At 44.9% G+C, this 21,566-nt stretch overlaps 1 protein-coding gene across 6 annotated transcripts in view; it reads left to right on the forward strand.

Annotated features, from left to right (window-relative positions):
* The window catches only part of Foxn3 (forkhead box N3), a 369,915-nt gene extending 361,464 nt beyond the window's left edge, over nt 1-8,451 (forward strand). For all 6 annotated transcript variants that reach the window (XM_040742642.1, XM_013112178.3, XM_021226213.2 and 3 more), the window contains one exon: nt 1,961-8,451. In XM_040742642.1, coding sequence (XP_040598576.1) covers nt 1,961-2,507 — 547 coding nt within the window. In that variant the 3' untranslated portion in view covers nt 2,508-8,451. The remainder of the gene's footprint in view (nt 1-1,960) is intronic.
* The last annotated feature ends 13,115 nt before the right edge of the window (nt 8,452-21,566 follow it).

A 21,566-nucleotide genomic window follows, 5' to 3' on the forward strand; every position in this document is an offset into this window, starting at 1 on the left:
GGGGCTTTGCCCTACTTCCTGTCCAATCTCCTGGTTTTCTCCCTTCTGGTGTTTGCTCAGCCAGGGCCGCAGTCTCATGACCTCCTCTACCTAAATTGTGCCTAAGTCTCAGAGATGGCTGAGCAAGTAAAGGTACTTGCTCGATAAGCCTGACGACCTAAGCATGACCCCCCGTCTGACCGCCATGTCTGTGCCCACACACACTGAATATTTATAAATAAGGGTTCATAACAGAATTGATTTGTTAAAAGCCAACCATAGCCCAATTCTGGGTTCCCTAAGAAACTGTTTCATATTTTAATAGAATTTTGTTTTTTGTCTCACAGCATCTATGTTCAACAAAAAAAGATCCAGAAAAACATGTGTATATGACATAGGTCTTTTTTTAATCTGCTATTGATAACTACTGAGAGCTAGCTATATAACTAAACACATTTCTCATGCATACTTGGTAATACTCCCATGGAATCTATGCCAGCCGTGGTTATTCACCCAAGGCACAAGCCAGCAAAGGAAAACTACAGGGTGTGGCTGAGGAGGGTAGACCCTAAAGTTCAGGCCTGTGTCCTGAAGCGACCCTTGATGGATTCCTGTCCTAGGACCTCTCATCTCTCTGCTGGGTCCCATATCCTTCTGAGAGAAAATGAAGCTCTCCAGGAGATATGTGCTGGGAAGTGGGACCTCTTGGCAGGAGAGGAGAGTTAAGAAAAGACAGGAAGCGAGCGAGATTCTCCCTCCGAGCCAGTCAGGTGCTCCTTCATACCCCATCATGCCATTTTTTTGCTAGAATGTTCCCTGCCCCTCACCTTTACCTATAAGTAGCCTATGCCCCCTGCGCTCACCCATCCCTCAGCCTGACTTGCACCTACCCTGAGCATCTGCTGTGCCAGGCACATCAGGAAGGCAACAGAAGGTGGGCACAGTCCCTCTCCCTACTTCCCAATGAGGAGACATAGGGTGGTCAGTGGCCTCCCAGACAGAAAGATACACAACCCAAATGGTGATCCAGGGCTCAATGGGTTCTGGGAGAGCCAGTGAGAAGTTGTGGCAGGGAGCCATGCTATAGGGAATTGCAGGAGAGCGCTGTTTCAAGTGGTGTAGCCCAACACTTAATCCCAACTCTGTCTTACTACATGGCTTTGGTAAATCGCCAAACGTTGTAGCGCTCGCTTCTCACCCATGAGAAATAAGGAGGCTACAGTCTATTTGATGGAGTTAAACACAACAGTGGGCTCAGCAGGTCATCTGTTGGTGGGGAGCCCAAGGAACAGTAACTTACTGCCCTCTCCTCCGCGAACCATCCCTGACTTAACGTTTTGTTAGATGCTAGGATCTTCATTAGCAGCTCCCCTGGGTCCACTGAGGTGACATTCCCTCTCTTCCATGCTCAGCAGATTGAGTGAGAGAGAGGATGCCTGAGTGAGTAGCTGTCACCACAAAGCAGGACTCTTTGCTGCATGTTGTATTTAGCCTTCTGGCAAATGCCACCTCATGCAGCAGTTCCACAAAAGAACATGCCTTCCTCTCAGAGACGCCCAGCGAACATCGGCTGGCAGTGTATTACCCCACAGTGCTGTAAAAGACGGATTGTTTTGACAACTCAGCCACAGCAATGGGGGTGGAGAGGGAGAAGCAGGAAAGACACGGGTGGTGAAGGCGTGGGTGTAATGGTTCCACTAGACCCAAAATAAATAATAAATGGGTGTTTATTGGGGAACAGAAAAGTATAAAGAGCCACGGGGCGCTTCTCTACCCTTCCTAACCGATAGGCTGACCCAAGAGAAAAAAGACCGCCTGAAGCCACGCCCAGAGGGGTGTGGCCACCTTTACAGGTTCGGGATCAGGGGTTCAATCTGCGGAGCTCCTGTACCTGTTAACCATGTTTTGGAATTGCTAGCAGTGTTTGCAGGAGCCCAGCTTCCCCCAAAGATGTAATTTGTTGTTTCCTCTCCATCTGCAGGAATAGCATCACCAGTTGCCGGATGCGGACTGAGAGTGAGCCGCCGTGTGGCTCCCCAGTGGTCAGTGGTGACCCCAAGGAGGATCATAACTACAGTAGTGCCAAGTCCTCCAATGCTCGAAGCACCTCTCCGGCCAGCGACTCCATCTCTTCCTCCTCCTCCTCAGCTGACGACCACTACGAGTTTGCCACCAAGGGGAGCCAGGAGGGCAGTGAGGGAAGCTTCCAGAGCCATGAGAGCCACAGTGAGACAGAGGAGGATGACCGGAAACCCAGCCAGAAGGAGGCCAAGGATGCCCTGGGGGACAGCGGATATGCATCCCAGCACAAGAAGCGACAGCACTTCGCCAAGGCCAGGAAGGTCCCCAGCGACACACTGCCCCTCAAAAAGAGACGCACAGAAAAACCCCCCGAGAGCGACGATGAGGAGATGAAAGAGGCTGCCGGTTCGCTCCTGCACTTGGCAGGGATTCGGTCCTGTTTGAACAACATCACCAATCGGACGGCCAAGGGGCAGAAAGAACAAAAGGAAACCACAAAAAACTGAAACAAGTCTCTGATTTGTTTTGAACTTATGGCCATTTGGTGTCAGCATGTCAGGAGATTTCTAATGATTTGTGGCAATATCAGCAATTTTTTCCTTTTCTTTTTTTCCTTTTGTTGGTTTGATTTTCTTTTCTTTCTTTCTTTTTTTTTATAATTTGCCCCCCACTCCTTTGGTTTTGGACCCTTAAGAATTTTATGTTTAAAGGAGATTGAAGCCATAGAACTCATATTGACACTCAGCCGTTTTACAAAAGCTTTTCTTTATCTGAAGACAAGAACCGAAAAAAAAAAAAAGCCAAAATTAACCATTGCTTCCTGCAGCCTGTCAGAAACCTGTAGCTGAACCCACAGGAATGTCAACATTAGTGTCACAGGAACACTCTGTCACCACCTAGGAGGCACGCATGCAGAATCCTCGTGCTCAGGCCAGCCTTAGGTTTAATAAGTCAGTTGTGTTCGGAGTGAAACTGAGGAGTTAGTCCAGACACTGCCGAGCCCTGTGTGCCCCTCAGAACGGTGCCCTCTGAGGGTAACCCCTGCTCTGGCACTGGCATCCCACTGTGCCAGAGACGCCAACGGCATTGCCAGATAGCAAGCCCAGGGCCCAGCTGCCAGTTGTCTGTACTTCTTAAGCCTGAACCTGGAACCATCTCACTAGGTGTCAGTGACAAAGAGGAGAGACAGGGAGGATTCTTAGAGCCATTGCTAACCACTGAATTCTGCTCTACGTTAAATTAAGAAGACTTCCCCAAAGCCATAAGCCTGAAGGTTGGCCTGGGAACACGCACACCCGCATGCGTGCACGCACATGGACACACAAGACTTAAAGCTAATACAGAAAACAGGCTGTGTCCTTTTAACTCAAGCCCAAGACATGACAGTAGCTGTTAAGAAAGGAAAAATGGTACAGATTCTTTCCCATCTAAACAATCTGATCCAAGTTTGGGGGAGGGGGGTGCTACAGAAACTGCCATTAGTATTGTGGTGTCTTTTTAAGAAGTTAAAGGCACATTGATGGACATGAAAAGCAAAAACATGGTAAACAATACAACTCCTATACTGCCCTCAAAAAGGGCTTGCAATTAATGTCGGGACTCATTTTTTTGCAAAAAAAATCAGTGATTTTTCACATTCAGCCAGTGTAGCCAGCAGAAATTTCTGATCCACGATGCATGGATTCCTTTGAAGAGAAAAAAAAAAAGAAAAAAAGAAAAAGAAAAAAAAACCCACAAAAACAAACTTTTTTTTATTCAAAAATAACAAAGTTCTTGTAAGGTAAATAATGTATTTAGCATGAAGCATGAATTATTTTCATATAAATATAGAAAATAGAGAGAAGGCTATGCCTCTAATTTTTAAGCCCTTAGGCTTAGAGGTTCTTTTGTTCCTTTTTTCCTTTCTTTTTTCTTTTTCTTTTCCTTTTCTTTCTTTCCTTTTGTTGTTACTTTGTTTTGGTTTTTTGAAGCAGGTGTTTAAGGTTTAATCTTCAGGGACAAACTCTGACTGTTGGGGAACTTACTCTGCAATATAAATTATCTTCATACTCTGGTAGGGCTTGGATGGTTGAGCTCTGTACTGCCTTGTCCACACTCAGCCCCGACCCCCTGACTCTCTGCTGAAGAGTGTGTCCTTTCCTTTGTCTGTATGTGTTTAACATGACGCAATAATTGGAGGGCAAACTTAGTAGTGTGTATGATAGAGTCAAGAGAATGATGGGACGCTTACTTGAGAAAAATCATTTCTGTGATTTGGTTCTAGGAAAAAGGCAGTGAATAATTATGCAAATTCGCCAGAAGAAGGGGAAACATGCTAATGGGCCTTACTGGGTGAGGGTAAGAGATAGGGTACATGGGTAGGAGGAAGTAAGTGATAATGGGCTTAGATGGGCCAGCCCTGTGTTTTACTGCAACTGGGTGATTTCGCTCTGGCCATCTCTGCCTTCTTCAGCAGTAACCGCCCTGGGACTAAGACCACCTAGATAGTGAGAGCTGAATAACAACCAGACCATGTCACACAAGCCAGAAACTCCAGTTACCTTTGCCAAAAAATTGTTGTTCCTTGAGGTCTAAAGAGAAATCCCTAAAACAGTATGGCCTTCCATCCAAATGGAGGGAACTTTTGAAAACAAAACACTACCATGGCTCAGGGTCAGATGTTTGGGAGAGGGAGAAAATTGAGGTGACCTTGGACTTTTGAAACAGGACAGGAGTGGAACTTTTAAGCTATGCCCACCTGTCAGAACCTGGTACCATGGCAACTGCATCCGCCTGGAAGAAAAGACAGGTTATCTGGTGCATTCCCCTACCTAATCTGAAGGCAGCTTCAGAAAGAAGGGGCGGGGACTCCCACTTGTGGACAGGCTAGATTTACCCCCACCTGTCCTTGAGCCTGGGCTCTCTCAACTTGGGGGTTCAGGGTTAGATGAGAGCACAGGTGTGTTTTCCAGTGCTCTGATGCCTCCTTCTCCACAAACCTCTGACACCCCACAAGCCATCCTCAGCTCTGAAACCTGAGCCACACTTTGATTTCTGTTGTCACCTAACCACGTCCAAAAGACCACCCTCCCCACCCCCAAGATGGTGAGTCAGACCTCTACTGAAGGCAAAGGTAAGCACTCAGCACTGTTTCTGGCAGGGGACTTCTTCCGATGAAAACCCCACGTGGGCTGTCTCCCCTCGTTTCATTTTTCCGAAGGGGCAGAAGCCTCTTTCAGAGATAACAAGATGCAGTGTGTGTGTGATTTACTTTTCTGATCTCTCTGAGATCTAGAAAACTATCTTATACAAGTGTGTTCTGAACCCCAGAACCACTCTTTTTGCATAAATACCTCATCGGGCAGCTTTCTAAGTGTTATTTTCCTGAGCCTCCCTTGGCGCCTTTGTTGGAATTTTCTGGAAGACTTGTTGGGGAAACTTTAGTAAGGGTACCTTTTTCTATTTTCCTTCTGTTTTGGAGGCATACACATTATGCATAACCAAAACAATGGCTCAATTGTGTTTAACTCTGTATTTTGACTGTTGAGGCAAAAACAAAGTTATCAATGTGTATGTGGACGTTTGTAGCGAAGTCTGCCGAATGAGGCTGTCCCGTGTCCTTAACAAGCCAAGGGGCAGGAGGCACCCTCTCTTTCCCCTCCCCCCAAGAGCAGTAGAGAATTTAAGCACAAGCCTATTTGTGAAAGAATATTTTGCTTAAGTGTAATTCACTTTAGTCTTGGACTTTCTTCCCAAACGTCAGGTGTTCTTTTAGCTTTCAAACTAGCCTGTGTATCCATTAGTCTGACAGATCACCTGAGCATCGTTAAAGGGGTGTGGTGTTCTTTCTTTGTGGTTCATGTGTCATTCCAGGATCTCATGTACTCACATGGGGCAGGGGGGGGGAGGGGAAAATGGGGAACTATAGCAATATTTACAGATGCTTTGGAAACAGCAGTGACCACATCAGCACCGTTGACGTTACAACCACTGGCTGTTGGCCCTCGGACACATTTAAGAGAAGAGGCAGTGGTTTTCTTTTCTTAGGTGAAACACCCATGATATTTTATCCTATCCTTGGTCATCTTTCTTCTTTCTCCAGTACTTTTGTGAAAGGGTTCGCATCATAGATTTTCTTTCTGACATATCGCAAGCTCCTACTTCCCTCCCCTTCTCCAGTCAGTATATTTTTCAAAAGTTGTTTTGGTAAAGCTGGCTCTCTGAAACCAGAGCTGAGCCAAACCCACCTGTGTAAGGAAACTGTGGTCAGGACAACGGAAGCAGGTCTCCATCTTTGGCTGGGTCTTTAAGGAGGAATGGGTTGATACCCTTTCCCAAGAATGGATTTTTTTTTTGGAGAGTCGTTCAGCATGTCTAGTGCTTTCTGTTCATAGCAGTTCCTACCATGGAACATTCTAGAGTATTGCATTCAGTGGTACCCAGGCAAGAGAGAATGGCTTTGGTGCCCAGCCTAAGAGTCAATATACCAATTTGGGTTTCAGTAGTGCCACTCTGGGACCTCCAGCCTCTCGGGGTGGGGAGGCTATGACATGCCAGAGTTAGGGACAAGTGACCTGCGTGGGATGTTTTCCCATATATGGGATTGGACTAAATTCAGTGTGATTTCCCTTCCCCTTTCAAACCTTATTCAGGTCGGGACTCATTTCTTTCTGGTGGATCACAGCTGCCCAGATGTTGCAATTGATTTCTTTGTTTCTCTAGAGAAGTCCTTTTCTTTCATCTTCAGAAGTTTTTTAATTTTATTTTTCTTATTACTTTTTTGCCACCAAAAGAAAACATTGGAACATATGTCCCTTCTTGATTGTGACTTGCCAGTGTTGACAATTAAGTCCTTCGTGTTGTAGGTCCCAGCCCACCAGTACTATATCAAACACTGTTAGGCACATGATGCAGCACTGTGATCTAATTTAAATAATACTTTTTTATTATTTATACTACTATATATAATAGACATCAACACTTTTGCTATATAACCTACGTGATAAACCCTTTTTAGTTACCTGTCAGACTAGACTTTGGTTTCTATTGCAGTTAACACAGTTACAAAATTGTAATGGTGTCTTCTTTTTATTTTTTTCTTTGTAATGGAATGTGTAAATCAAAGTATATACATTGTGTGGTGTTCCTGTTTCTTGGGATGTCATGAGGAATTACACACGGCATTCAGTGTTCTGTATAGACCTGCCCACCTTCGTGAATTCATCTGTTAACCCCTCTTCGTGTGAGAGCGCGCCAGCCATGGTGGCTAACTCCCAGCGTCCTCTCTCCTGCTGGCTATCCTTGAATTAAGCACAGACTTGTCCACTCGGTTGCTTTATCATGAAAAATGGGTGTGACTTGGTCACTCTTCCACCCTTCAGCAAACAAGTGCTAGCTTCACTGACCAAAAATTAAGGAAGGAAAACACCATTTTTAAAAAACGATCCACCTTTTCATGGCCGGAATGGATATGTCTATGGTGCTGCCTCGGGCTGTCAAGCTTCTGGAATCAGACCGCTGTGGAACGATCCTTTCTGATTTGCTGTGGGATGCTCACAAGTACCCTTCCTATCTCATTAGTATTGAAATCAAGACTCTTTATTTGAGATCTCTACAGCAGTGTTTCTCCACTGTGTTTCATTTGCAAAATCGGAGAACACGCCTTCTCCACCCTTTTGCAAATAATCGATACTCCATATTGGATTCTCAAAAGACTTCGATATGGTGATCCTGTCAAACCTAGAAATTGTATTTTATCTTTTCATACCTGGTTTTCCCCCCACTTCCCCTGTTTTAGAGGAAACAGCACACTTTCTGTTACGGATGCATTCGCCATTCTTTGTGTGTGTGTTGAAGCCATCCAAGGCCGTAGCTGGCTCAGCCAGCTTCGCACCATTATCTCCACTGTCTGTCCTGCCGTGGTGAACACGGGCGTGGAGAAAGTATCTGTGTGTGTCTGGGAAGCAGCTTCATGGACATTTTTTAATACTCTGACCCTGTAACATTTCTGAGTTTTGTTTTAGTTTTACAGAAAACAAAACCACATTGATAAAACCTGAGAGGGTTGTGGCTGAACCTTAGGGTCGCCTGCCCTTTCCAGGCCAACAGATCTACAAGGCCAAATTAATTTACAAGAGTAATAATTTCTTCAGAAGCCAATTTTTTTTCCTGTATGAAACTGCCAACATCATGACAGAAGGGGGGAGTCATAAAGGAGAAAGAAAATGATGTTCGGTGGTGCTTGCATTTGCTTAAAGCAGGGGTGTGGAGATGGCGCCATCAGCTGAGCTCGGGGGACTTGGTGTCGCTTGGGAGGGATCCATACAGCATTTTGCGTTCTTCATGTGTAATCATATTGCCAAAGACAAACTACTTCATCATTTATTGTAAATAACACTTCCCTGGACCTACCATAAAGTTTCTGTGATGTATTGTCTTCCAGTTGCAATAAAAATTACTGAGTTGCATCAATTGGAGATGAGCATTGTGTGTTATGTGAGCAGGGAACCGTAGAAGGAATTGGTATGTGTACGTATGTGTGCGCGCACGTGTGCAGGCATGTACAGTGCAAAGTCAAGGTTGATGTCTTCCTTGATAGATCTGCACTTTGCATTTGCTTATTTATTTTAATGTGTGTTGTGTCTGTGTTTGTATACCAGGTGTTTGTGGAGGCCAGAAGGCAGCATCAAATCCCCAGGCGCTGGGGTAACAGGAGGTTGTGAGTTGCCAGGGGTAGGTGCTGAATCCTCTGGGAGACACTTTACCTTTGGAGACAGGGCCTGTCACTGAGCCAGAAACTCCCCAATTAGCTAGGCTGGCATACCAGCAAGCTCTAGGATCCCTCTGTTTCTGGCTGGGGTTAGAAACATGCATGGCCATGCCCTGCCCCCTCCCCCCCCCCCGGCCCTTTTTTTAATGTGAATGCTGGCGATTTGAACTCACGGTGTCTCAGCTTGCACAGTAGACCTTTTACCGCCTGAGCCATCTCCCCAGGCCTGAGACATTCTGTCCTGTGTTCAACCTACAGTAGCATACCTGTAGTTTTCTGTCTGGTTTTAGAGTCTCAACTGCACGCCACACCCATCTTCACACATGTCTTCATTTGGATGGGAAATCTCGCACTGTTATGCAAAGCCACTAGAGTAGGGACAAGCACAGAGCTCCCATCACCAGCCACAGGTCATGTGACTAGGACCTGGTCTTGTTTGGTAGTTGCCCTTTGGGAGTGGGGTCTGCCCGTCTGTCCTGTATTCTGAGAGTCTCCAGTGATAACATCATAACACGAATATTCATCCTCTGGGGTTTCTGTCACCACGGCTTAAGTGCCCACTATACACGCATAGCCTATGAGTCTCTGTTATAATAAATGAAGATCAGCTGTATGCAGCCAGGGTTGGTAGAGAATCGAATGGCAAGATAGCAAGGGAGCAATTAAGGGCTAAATTTGTTCTTCCTAACAACCTCTTGTCCTGGGAAATAGCCAGGTTCTAGGGGAACTGCATTAGTATCTGCTGAGCACGGTGCCCCTCAGGTCCTAATTATCTTCCATAGGTCTCACTTCTTAAAGGCTTTCCCACCATTCTAGGGCCCGTGGTTCCAACAGACAAGGCTGTGTAGCATATACCCGAAGCAAGTGCCTAGGCATCTGTCATCTCTGATAAAGCGGAAGTGATGCTCCCAAAAGATTTCCTGGTCCCTTTCATGGCGGTTTTGACTTTTAGTGAATTCAGGTCTCCAGGCATGCACAGCAGACCTTTTACCCTGAGCCATCCCCACAGCCCTGAGAGATTACATCCCCATTTTTAACCTGGGCTTCACCAACAGCAGTAAATCTAACCTCAGTCACCACTCAACTAAGGCACCTTTGTCACCTGGGAATCTCAGGCTGTATCCCTTAGCTCCTATCCTGGGCCACAGTGTTACTGTAACGGGGACAGTCCATCTGTACCAGACGGGTGATAATTCTCAGTGTCCCTGTCGCTCAATGTCTTGCTTGGCCCATGTTGTTATCTTCTTTGGGTCTTGCTTTCAGGATCATCTTAAAAGTCACAACAATATGTCCTCTCCATGCCAAACCAGTGTTTGAGGGAGGACAGATGTTATTGGGAGGGAGAGCAGAAGTCATCCACCAAGCCAAATATGATGAACTAGGTAATTTGCCATGTTGAGTAATGCTGAGACGAACTACAAGCAGGTAGCCTCAGGAAATAGCACATACAACTGTGTGTTGTGTACATTTGACTCGTGTGTGTGTGCACGTGTATGTGTGGGTGGACATGTATGCCTGCAGGAGAGGTCCATAGTCGCTCTCCATCTTATTTTTTATTACTCTTAATTTTGTTTATGTGTGTAGGTGTTTTGTCTGCATCTATATTTGTGCACTGCATGCATGCCTGGTGCCCATGGAGGCCAGGACATTGGATCCTCTTGGATTAGAGTTATAGACAGTTCTGAGCCTTTATGTGGGTGCTGAGAATTGAACCCAGGTCTTCTGGAAGAGCATCTACTGTTCTTAATTGCTGAATCATCTCTCCAGTATTATTAGTATTAGTATTATTACTGAACAAGGTCTCATTGAACCTGGAGCTGGCCAGCAAACCTCAGGCATCCTGTACCCCACCTCCTTTTCACTGGAGTTACAAAACAAATCATTGCATTTTTTTTATGTGAGAGTGGGTTTTGAACTCAGATCCTCATGCTTGCTTGGCAAGTACTTACAGCCAGCCATCTCCCCTGCTGCCAGACAACCATTTTTGAAATTTTCAAAGCAGCTGGAAGTGAGACTCACTTGGACTATGAGAATATCTGAGACAATTCTCAAAAATATACCACCTGCAGGCTGCTGCTTTTTAAAAATAGATTCTTGTCTCATACATCCCAGCCACAGTTTCCCCTCCGTCCACTTCTCCAAGCCCTTCCCCACCTCCCATTCTCCCCAGATCCTTCCTCCCCCATTTCAGAAAAGAGCAGGCCTCCAGGAGACAACCAAATAGGACAAAATGAGTTACAATGAGACAAGGCAAAAAACTCTGGTTGAGCTGAAGAAGGCAACCTGATAGGGAGAAAAGAGTCCCAAGAGCAGGCAAAAAAGTCAGAGGTACACTTGCTCCCACTCTTAGGAATCCCACAAAAACATCAAGCTATCAGCCATAACGTATATACAGAGATCCTGGTGCAGACCCGTGCAGGTCCCATACTTCAGTCTCTCCAAGCCCATATGAGCCCTGCTTAGTTGATTAATAGGCCATGCTCTCCTGGTCTCTTCCATCTCCTCTGACTCCTACAATCAGGTTAGGGTTAGGGTTCATCTTTCCTCTCCCTCTTTGGAGGCAATTCCAATCCTGTAAATGAGGCAATGCCATCCTGTAAGTTCTCAGAACAGTGAAATACTCCCATAAATTTGTTGGGGAACAAGTTTGGGGTTAGCATGCCAGAATCTCATTCATTAGTGGAATTAACCAGACAAATTGCTCCACCAACTAGGAATAGCCATGCACTCCCACCCATAGGGATGAGAAGGAGCTGTCCATCTATCAGTGCTGTCTGTGTTCAGGCCAGTGAGGTTTCCTATACTGGAAGGACTTAAGCTGCAGGCTCCACCCCGATGCTGTCTGTTTGTCAATTCCATTAAGTTTCAGCTTTGCAGCCATACATGTTTCTGCGTGTATGCACATGCACACATGCAGTAGCTCGGAGATCTAAGATGTTGGAGCCCTGATGTTGTGTTTTGGAAGGGTGTCTATGAGGGGCCCTATTACCCTTGACCCCTTTCTCTCATGACCCAGAAAGTATTCTAAACTAAGAATCTGCAACCTCCTAGAAGGTTCTGGATAGTTGAGGGCATTTCAGAGGGAGCCTGGTTGACTAAGAGACTTTTATTTATGAGTTGAAAGCCCATGTTCTGTCTCATCACTTCTCGTGCCCTGTGTAAGATCAATTGTAAGTATATGAGTGTTGTTGGAGTCTCATGAAACAAAGCCTGCTTCTGCCCCACCCCCACCCCCGAGTGCCAGGATTACAAGCGTATCTCATCATGCCCAGCTACTATGTATTTTGACATTTCTCCCACCCCATCATTTTTTATTATTATTTTAATTGCATTGGTGCTTTGCCTGTGTGTATGTCTGTGTGAAGATGTCAGATCTTGGAGTTACAGACAGTTGTGAGCTGCCATGTGGGTGCTGGGAATTGAACCCAGAACCTCTGGAAGAGCAGTCATGTTGTGAGCCTAGCCTTTAACGACTGAGCCATCTCTCCAGCTCAAGAAGAGCGTGCTTCCCTGACCGGGAATCGAACCTTGGCCTCGGCAGTGTGCCACATCATTTTTAAGGACTTCTTTTTTTTCTTAATTTTGGAGAAAGGAAAGACGTTGAGTTTTTGTTTGCTTGTTTGTTTTTTACTCAAGCAGAAGTGAATGAACCCGTGTGTTGAACCTTTGTCCCTGCACATGAAGCAGCCTGCCCCAGAGCTATAGGTTTAAATAGCTCAGAGCAGCCATACCTTAATTTGAAATCGTTCCTGGGCACGTGTGGATAAAGCACCCTAATGACTTGAGAACTGTTGTTACTCCATGATAAAGTGCTTTGGGAGCAGACAGCTAAATCTCCCTCAAATGCATTGCTGCATTTGAGGGGGATTGAGGGTTCTACTTTTCTCCCCATCTGCTACATATTTCCATACCAGCTTCTAAAAATATGTAATGTGGGAAGTACCGTATGATGGAGAAAATCTGAAAATATGATAGTGGCTGCCTTTGTAAATCCCCTGGAACATGGTTTCTTCATTAACTGGGACTCACTCTGTTCACATAAAAAACTAGGATGATGTGTACATTTTTTACATCAATCATAAATAATTTAAATAAAGCAAGGAAAAGAGGCCATTGAATCCAAACTCCCCAACTCCTAGACCAGGTATCTGAGGCTCAGAAAGTTAAGGGGTTTGCCCCCAAACAACCCCACTGACTAATGGCAGAATATGACTTAAAAGAGTGCAAATGTTCTGTCCTTCCAGCCGTAGTCATTTATTTAGTGTGTAACTATAGCCACTGTGTAGTTAGAATGTGCCCACCTCACACGATGCTCTCTCCATTTCACATTTGGTGACGAGCTTTTGGAATGACACAAAAAAATGCCACCTTGCTGCTCAGTATCTGAGTTGCCCCCATAGTCTCCACACATGCACTATGACAATGGGCATCTTCAGAGAGGATTTTATTCGTATCTTTATTAATTTCACCTTATAGTTGGTTCATTGTTTGAAGCCAGGTCAGACTGACGGTGGAGTAACAGGTATGAAGGTCTTGCTTTCGACAGCCGGAACACCTGCTGCCTTAAGCCCATTTTCTGTTCCTAGTAACAGTGTCACAGTGCTGGGTGTGGAGGCGCTCACTTGTGATCCAGCACTGGAAGAATGGGAGGATTCGGAGTTCAAGGCCAGCCTGGGCTTAGTGAAACTGTCGCAGAGGGGAAAAAAAGAGCAATTCCACAAACAGGGTGGTAGTTCCTTTAGCTGACAACTCTGATTCAAGGTCAGGTTGCATGTGGGATGGCCTTGTGCTGGCAGAACACAAAGCAATACAGGGCACCACACTACAAGGCAGCTGGCATGCAGGAGGCCTAGCCATCCTAGGGTCCCGACCCCTCTCAAGTCAATTCATTAGTGGATTAGTCATGGGTGGACTAATGTGCTCCTGGGGAGTGAACCATAATCACCTCCTAAATGGCCCACTTAGTCCCACTCTGTACTAGCTCGTAACTGGACTTTGTTGTATTTCTGTTGCTGTGATAAAAAATACCCTGACAAAAAGCAACTGAGGAAGAATTGGGTTTATTTTACCTTAGCACCCTAGGTTACAGTCCATCACTGCAGGGAAATTAAACTGTCCCATCACTTCCACAGTCAAGAGCCGGGAGAAGCAAATAGTTTATGCATCCTCGCTTGGTTCCACTCAGCTTGAGTTCTCCACTCTTAACACAGCTCAGGACCCCCTGCCTAGGGAATGATTCTGCCCACACTGGGCTAGATCTTCCCACATCAATCAATTAACAGTCCCCTAGAGACAAACCCAGTCCTTCACTGAGACACTCACCCCAGATGAATCTAGGTATGTCATGTTGGCAGTTAAAGCTGACATCACAGGGATCAACTTTCAATGTTGCTTTCAAAGGGCAGAAGCCGCATCCAGGATGCAACACTTGCTTGCTTTGCAGGTGTCATTCAATCAGAAATGTGGAAGTGCCTTTTATATGCAACTAGAGCTGTCTGTTCTAGAGGCCTTTCTGTGGTACCCCTTGGCTTCACGAATCGCTTTCAGGATCATTTGTTCAGCTAGGTATGCATGAACCTGACTTTCTAAAGATGCTAGCCACATTTATTTTTCTGCAATCAATAAAACGTTTGTCCCCGAACAGGGGGAGAGCTGGCTCAGTGGTTAAGAGCACTGGCTGTTCTTGCAGAGGACCCAGGCTCAGTTCCCAACACTGTGTGGTAGCTTGCAACCCTCCGCAACTCCAGCTACCCGTGGACACAGCACCCTCTTATGGCCCTTGCAGGAACCTCCCGCACGGGATTCACATCCACACAGGCAGGCAAAATACACAATACAATAAATATAAAAACAGTGTGTTAGCCTGGCGTTGGTGGCGCACGCCTTTAATCCCAGCACTCGGGAGGCAGAGACAGGTGGATCTCTGTGAGTTCGAGACCAGCCTGGACTACCAAGCGAGTTCCAGGACAGCCTCCAAAGCCACAGAGAAACCCTGTCTCGAAAAACAAAACAAAAAAAAACCAAAACAAAACAAAAAACAAAAAACAGTTTGTTGTTGTTTTTGATATGGTCTCTCTATGTAGCCCAGGCTGGCCTCAAACTCACAAAGAGCTGCCTACCTCTGCCTCGCAAGTGCGGGAACTAAAATCACGGGCCATCCATCACCACTGGCCAAATAAATATTTTTAAAAACTTTGTCCAGCTATTAAAATAAATACACTCTTGCTATAGTTTAGATAGGAAGAGTCAGCATTCTTGGTGTGATAGAAAACTCTGATCTCAGCATACGAGTATACACAGGCACACATGAATCTGAGTGCGCACGGGCGCACGCGCGCGCGCGCGCACACACACACATGCATGCACGCACGCACGCACGCATGCAAACACCCGCACACGCACTTTCTATGCTTTGCGGCCACAGCACAAATCCACTTCCTCTCCCCTTTGCCTTTTCCTATCCCTCCCCTCTCTTTTTCTTCCTTCCTCACCATCTCCTTTCTTCCTTTCCTCCATCCCTCCCTCCTCTCTCCCTCCCTTCCCCCCCCCCAACCCACTGTCCATGAGCTAGGCAATCATGGACAAAAAAAACCTTGGAAACTGTAACTCAAAATGAACCTTTCACCCTTTAAGCTGCCCCCCCCACCATGTTTGCCACTGTCACAGAAAGTAACTAACCTAACCCCAGATCTCCAGTCCACGGTCTTCCTTTAAAAGTAGGCATGAAGTCATGTTCTCTGCTACTCTGAATTCTACAAAGTGGAAATTAGGCAAAGGGAAAGACCCAAGTCTCACATACTGTGCAACACTAGAGGTAATGCCAATCCTGACTTCATTCCTGTGGGGGAATTAGTCTTGATTTATGCATGTATTATAAATGAGTTCTTCGGGAGCACATCCCTCGATGAATTTGCATTCACTCACTCACTGTGACTTAGCCCACGCTGACATCCATGCCAAGACTTACAAAGCATTCTTATAGTATTCAGAATATGCTTCCATTCATAAAGAGATCTCCATGCACGCATGAAACCCTGAGCTGGATCCACAGCACCCACAGAAATGCTGAGCCAGCAGGACATATTTGTAACCTGAGAGCTGTGGAGGAAAAAACCAGAAGATCCTTGGAGCTTAGTGACCTGCTGTCCTACCTGCATCAGTGAGCTCCAAGTTCAGTAAGACCCTGTCTCAAAAACTAGAGATGTGAAGTGATTGAGAAAGATACCCTTGATTACCACATACACATGCATACACTTGTGAACACATGCACACATGCATACGTGTATGCATGCACAAGCAACAACGAAAAGCCTCCTGTCTCCTATGCACGGTATGGCACCACAGCCACAGGTCCAGAGTGCACACCTCCATCTCCTCTGGATTACAACCAGGAAACTTCAGCTTTGTGCTTTGTAATGTTTTCTCTTCACGAAGTTCTGTTTACAGGACTGCTGTATCCAGTGTGTCGTGAGCTTCTAAATCTCAGAAGTGGAGTTAGGTTACTTCTGGTACCTATTTATTTTTAAACACTTGCCCTTCACCCAGCATGGATGTACAGTTAAGTATCTGGAGCTTCCGTCATCTGAAAAGCTGTCCCCAAATCCAAAAAGATAGAGAAAAAGATAAAGAAGAAATAGATGGAGAAGGTTCTTCCATAGATTCCTTCCCAGTTGTAGTCAGCTCCCTCGGGTTCCTTCTCTTCTTTTGTTTTGTTTTGTTTTGTGCCAATCCTACTAGTTTCTGGGAATGTCAATTTAAAAATCTGGCTCCGGGCATGAAAGTGTCCAAATGTCCCGCTGTGCCAATGAATGAGCAACATGATGGGAGTTGGCACCTCACTCCCCAAACTTCTCAGTAGTGGTTGACCTTTTCTAAACTCAGCCTTTGTCTTCTTCTCTCTCCAGTAGCTCCTCTTACCCGCATCGCTCAAGGAGGGCTTGAAAAAGAGCCCCTTTGCTCTCTTCAGGTATGTCTGTATTTTCCCATGGGAAAATCATTTTCCAATGAACTAATTCTTGGGCTGTGGTTGAATTTGAATATGAGATGTTCCCCACAGGTTCATGTGTTTGACCACTTGGCCCCTCGTTTATGACACTGGGAAGATTGTGGAAGCTTTAGAAGGTGAAGCTCCACTAAAGGAAGTGGACCACATTTTGAGTAGATACTGTCCATCAAGACATGAGGGCAGGATGAGAGGGTTGGCTGATAAATGGAGGGGTAAATAAGTGGATGGGTGGGTAGATGGATAGATGAATAGATGGATGGATGAGTGGCTAGAGAGAGAGAGAGATGAATGGGTAGGTAGATATGTGTATGTATGTATATATTGATGGATGGATGAGTGGGTGGGTATATATGTGTGTATATATAATATATAAATATATACATATATATATGAATGAGTGAGTGGATAGATATATGTATGTATGGATATATGGACATATGGCTGAATGGATGGGTGAGTGGATGGATGGATGGATGATGGATGGATGGATGGATGACTGAATGGATGGATGAGTAATTGGATGGATGATGGATGGGTGAGTGGATGGATGGATGATGGACTGATGAATGATGGATGTATGGATATATGAGTGGATGGGTAAGAGAGTTGGTGAATGGATGGGGTGGGTGAATGAAAGGGTGAGTAAATGGGTAGGAATACATTGATGGATAGATAGATGGATGGTAGGCATGAACTATCCAGATTTATCTTGGAACTCTGCATGAGTGGCATACATCTTCTCCAATTTCACAATGCACAGGGCATAGAGGGGCTATAAACCAAGTTGAGAACTTATGAAGGAGCAAGATCTTCCCATGCTGCACATCTGCTGCCCAGCTTCAGGTCAGCTTGGGTCCTCTGGAACCAACCCCACCCACCACCCCCTCCCTCGATCTTCCTGCATCTGCTCCTGGCATCAAGTGGACCCACCCAGTAAGGAAGGACATAAGTCCTGCCAGACCCCACCCTTGGCTCTCCCCACACCAGCGCACCTGATTTCAGGAAGTAGGATATTCCCGCCATACCCCACTCTTGGCTCCCTCTCCACCCACCGAGCTCCGCATGAGTGTGGAGAACACCAGGAGAAGCCAGACCATCTAGAGTTGCAGACGCTGAAGCCTTGGCCCACATATGCCACAGGGAGATCAGTGGAGACAAAGACCCCACCTGTACCCACTCAAATAAGGGATGGGAATATGACAGTATAATAATACACTGCACAATAGAAAGACCAATATGACTTCACCAGAATCTAGAGACCCCACACCAGCAAGACCTGAAAAGCACAACACAGATGAAGCAGAAGAGACAGACCTTAAAATTTTTTTATGATGATAACAGAGACTCTCAAAGAGGAAACGAGAAAATCCCTTAAGGAAATAGAAGAAAGAAAAAAAAAAACAAACCAAAAAAATCAAGAAATAAACAAATCTCTTAAAGAATCTAAAGAGAGTCGAGCCAGGCAGTGGTAGCACATGCCTTTAATCCCAGCACTCAGGAGGCAGAGGCAGGCGGATCTCTGTGAGTTCGAGGCCAGGCTGGACCGACAGCCTCCAAAACAATGCAGAGAAACCCTGTCTCGTAAAACCAAAAAAAAAAAAAAAAAGAATCTAAAGAGAGTCAAGAAAAAAACAAACAAACAAGTGAGGGAAACAATTCAAACAGTCCAAGCCTTGAAAACTGAAATTGAAACAATAAAGAAAACACAGAAGGAGGGGATGCTAGAAATAGAAAAGCTGGGTAAATGATCAGGAACTACAGATGTAAGTATAGCCAATAGATTACAAGAGATGGAAGAGAGAATCGCAGGTGCTGAAGACTCATTAGAGGATATACAGTCATCGACCAAAGAAAATCTCAAGTCCAACAAATCCCGAACACGAAATATGCAGGAAATATGAGACACCGTGGGGAGGTCAAACCTGAGAATAATAAGTATAGAAGAAGGTGAAGAAACACAGCTCAAAGGTACAGAAAACATATTCAACAAAATCATAGAGGAAAACTTCCCTAACCTAAGGAAGGATATGCCTATGAAAGTACAAGAATCTTACAGAACATCAAATAGACTGGACCAGAAAAAGAAGTCCCCTCACCACATAATATTCAAAACATCGAACCTACAGAATAAAGAGAAACTATTAAGAGCAGCTAAGGAAAAAGGCCAAATAACATATAAAGGAAAACCTATCCAAATTACACCCAACTTCTCAATAGAAACTATGAAAGCCAGAAGGTCCTGGATAGATGTCCTACAAATGCTAAGGGAACAAGGGTGCCAGCCCAGATTACTGTACCTAGCAAAGCTTCCAATTACCATAGATGGAGAAAACAAGATATTCTATCAAGGGAATACAAATTGGAAAGGAAGAAGTCAAACTTTCACTATTTGCAGATGATATGATAATTTATTAAGTGACCCAAAAAACTCTATATGGGAACTCCTACAGCTGATAAACACCTTCATCAAAGTGGCAGGATACAAGATCAACTAAAAAAAATCAGTAGCCCTAGTATGTACAGACGATAAATGGGCTGAGAAAGAAATCAGAGAAACATCACCCTTTATAATAGCCCCAAACAACATTAAATATCTGGGGATAATGCTAACCAAACAAGTGAAAGACCTGTATAGAAAGAACTTTAAGTCTTTAAAGAAAGAAATTAAAGAAGATACAAGAAAATGGAAAGATTTCCCATGCTCTTGGATAGGTAGGATCTATATAGTAAACAAGGCAATCTTGCCAAAAGCAATCTACAAATTCAGCACAGTCCCCATCAAAGTGCCAGCACAATTCTTCACAGACCTTGAAAGAACAATAATCAACTTTGTATGGAAAAACAAAAGACCCAGGATAGCCAAAACAACCCTGTACACTAAAGGAACTTCCGCAGGCATCACCATCCCTGACTTCAAGCTCTATTATAGGGCTGTAGTCCTGAAAACAGCTTGGTATTAGCACAAAAATAGGCAGATAGACCAATGGAATTAAATCAAAAACCTTGATATTAGCCCACTCACCTATGAACACTTGATTTTTTTTACAAAGAAGCTAAATTTATACAATGGAAAAAAGAAAGTATCTTCAACAAATGGTGCCGGCATAACTGGATATAGATATGTAGAAGACTGCAAATAGATCCATGTCTATCGCCATGTACAAAACTTAAGTCCAAATGGATCAAAGACCTCAATATAAATCCAGCCACACTGAACCTCTTAGAAGAGAAAGTGGGAGATACACTTGAACGAATTGGTACAGGAGACTGCTTCCTGAACATAACAGCAATAGCACAGACACTGAGATTGACAATTAACAAATGGGACCTCTTAAAATGGAGAAGCTTCTGTAAGGCAAAGGACACAGTCAAAAAGGCAGCCCACAGATGGGAAAAGATACTCACTAACCCCATATTTGACAGAGGACTGATCTCCAAAATTTACAAAGAACTCAAGAAGCAAGATTCCAAAACACCAAAGGATCCAATTAAAAAGTGGGGTACAGAACTAAATAGAGAATTCTCAGTAGAGAATCTAAAATGGCTGAGAGACACTTGAGAAAGTGTTCAACATCTTTAGCCACTAGGAAAATGCAAAGCAAAACAACTCTGAGATACCATCTTGTTCCTATCAGAATGGCTAAAATAAAAAACACCAATGAAAATTTATGTTGGAGAAGATGTGGAGAAAGGGGAACACTCCACTGCTGGTGGAAGTGACAACTTATACAGCCACTTTGGAAATCAGTATGGAGATTCCTCAGGAAAATGGGAATTAGTCTACCACAAGACCCAGCAATTCCACCCGTAGGCATATACACAAAAGATGAGCATTCATACAACAAGGACATCTGTTCCACTATGTTCCTAGCAGCATTATTTGTAATAGCCATAACCTGGAAGCAACCTAGATGCCCCTCAACTGAAGATTGGATAGAGAAAATGTAGTACATTTTACACAATGTAGTATTATTCGGCAGAAAAAAAGACAATGGAATCTTGAAATTTGCAGGCAAATGGTTGGCACTAGAAGAAACCATCCTAAGGGAGGTAAATCAGTCACAAAAAGACAAACATGGTATGTACTCACTTATATATGGATTTTAGGCATGGATCAGGGGAGTGCCAGCCTACAATCCCACTGCCAGAGAGCCTGGGAAACAGGAAGGACACTAAGAGAATATGCATGGTACCCCAGAGAAGGGGAATGAGCCAAGATCTCCTGAGCAGATTGGGACCATGGGGGGAGGAGAAAGAGAGGAAGACATGGGGGAGCAGGAAGATTAAGTCAGGGGAAGAACAGAGGAGAGCAGGATGAGAGATACCATAATAGAGGGAGTTATTATAGGTTTGAGGAGAGATCTGGCACTAGTGAGATTTCCAGAGATCTACAAGGATGACACCAACTGACAATCTAAGCAATAGTGGAAGGACTACCTTAAATGTCCATCCCTGATAATGAGTTTGACGACTACCTTATATGCAATCCTAGAGCCTTCACCCAGTGGCCGATGAAAGGAGAGGCAGACACCCATAGCTAAACACTGAACTGAACTCCTGGAACCCAGTGACAGAAAGGGAGGAATGATGAGCAAAGGGGTCAAGATGGGCTGGTGAAACTCACAGACCTGACTGATGGCTGGGAGGCCAGCATGGAACTGATCCAGACCCCCTGAATGTGATTGTCAGCAAGGAGGCCTGAACAATCTATGGAGTCTTGGGTAGTAGATCAGTATTTATCCCTGGCATACAAATGGACTTTGGGTGCCCCTTGCACAATGAGGGATGCTGTCTCAGCCTGGATCTTCCCAT

Source organism: Mesocricetus auratus, unplaced genomic scaffold (assembly GCF_017639785.1).
Source record: "Mesocricetus auratus isolate SY011 unplaced genomic scaffold, BCM_Maur_2.0 Super-Scaffold_15014, whole genome shotgun sequence".
NCBI classification, from domain to species: Eukaryota; Metazoa; Chordata; class Mammalia; order Rodentia; family Cricetidae; genus Mesocricetus; species Mesocricetus auratus.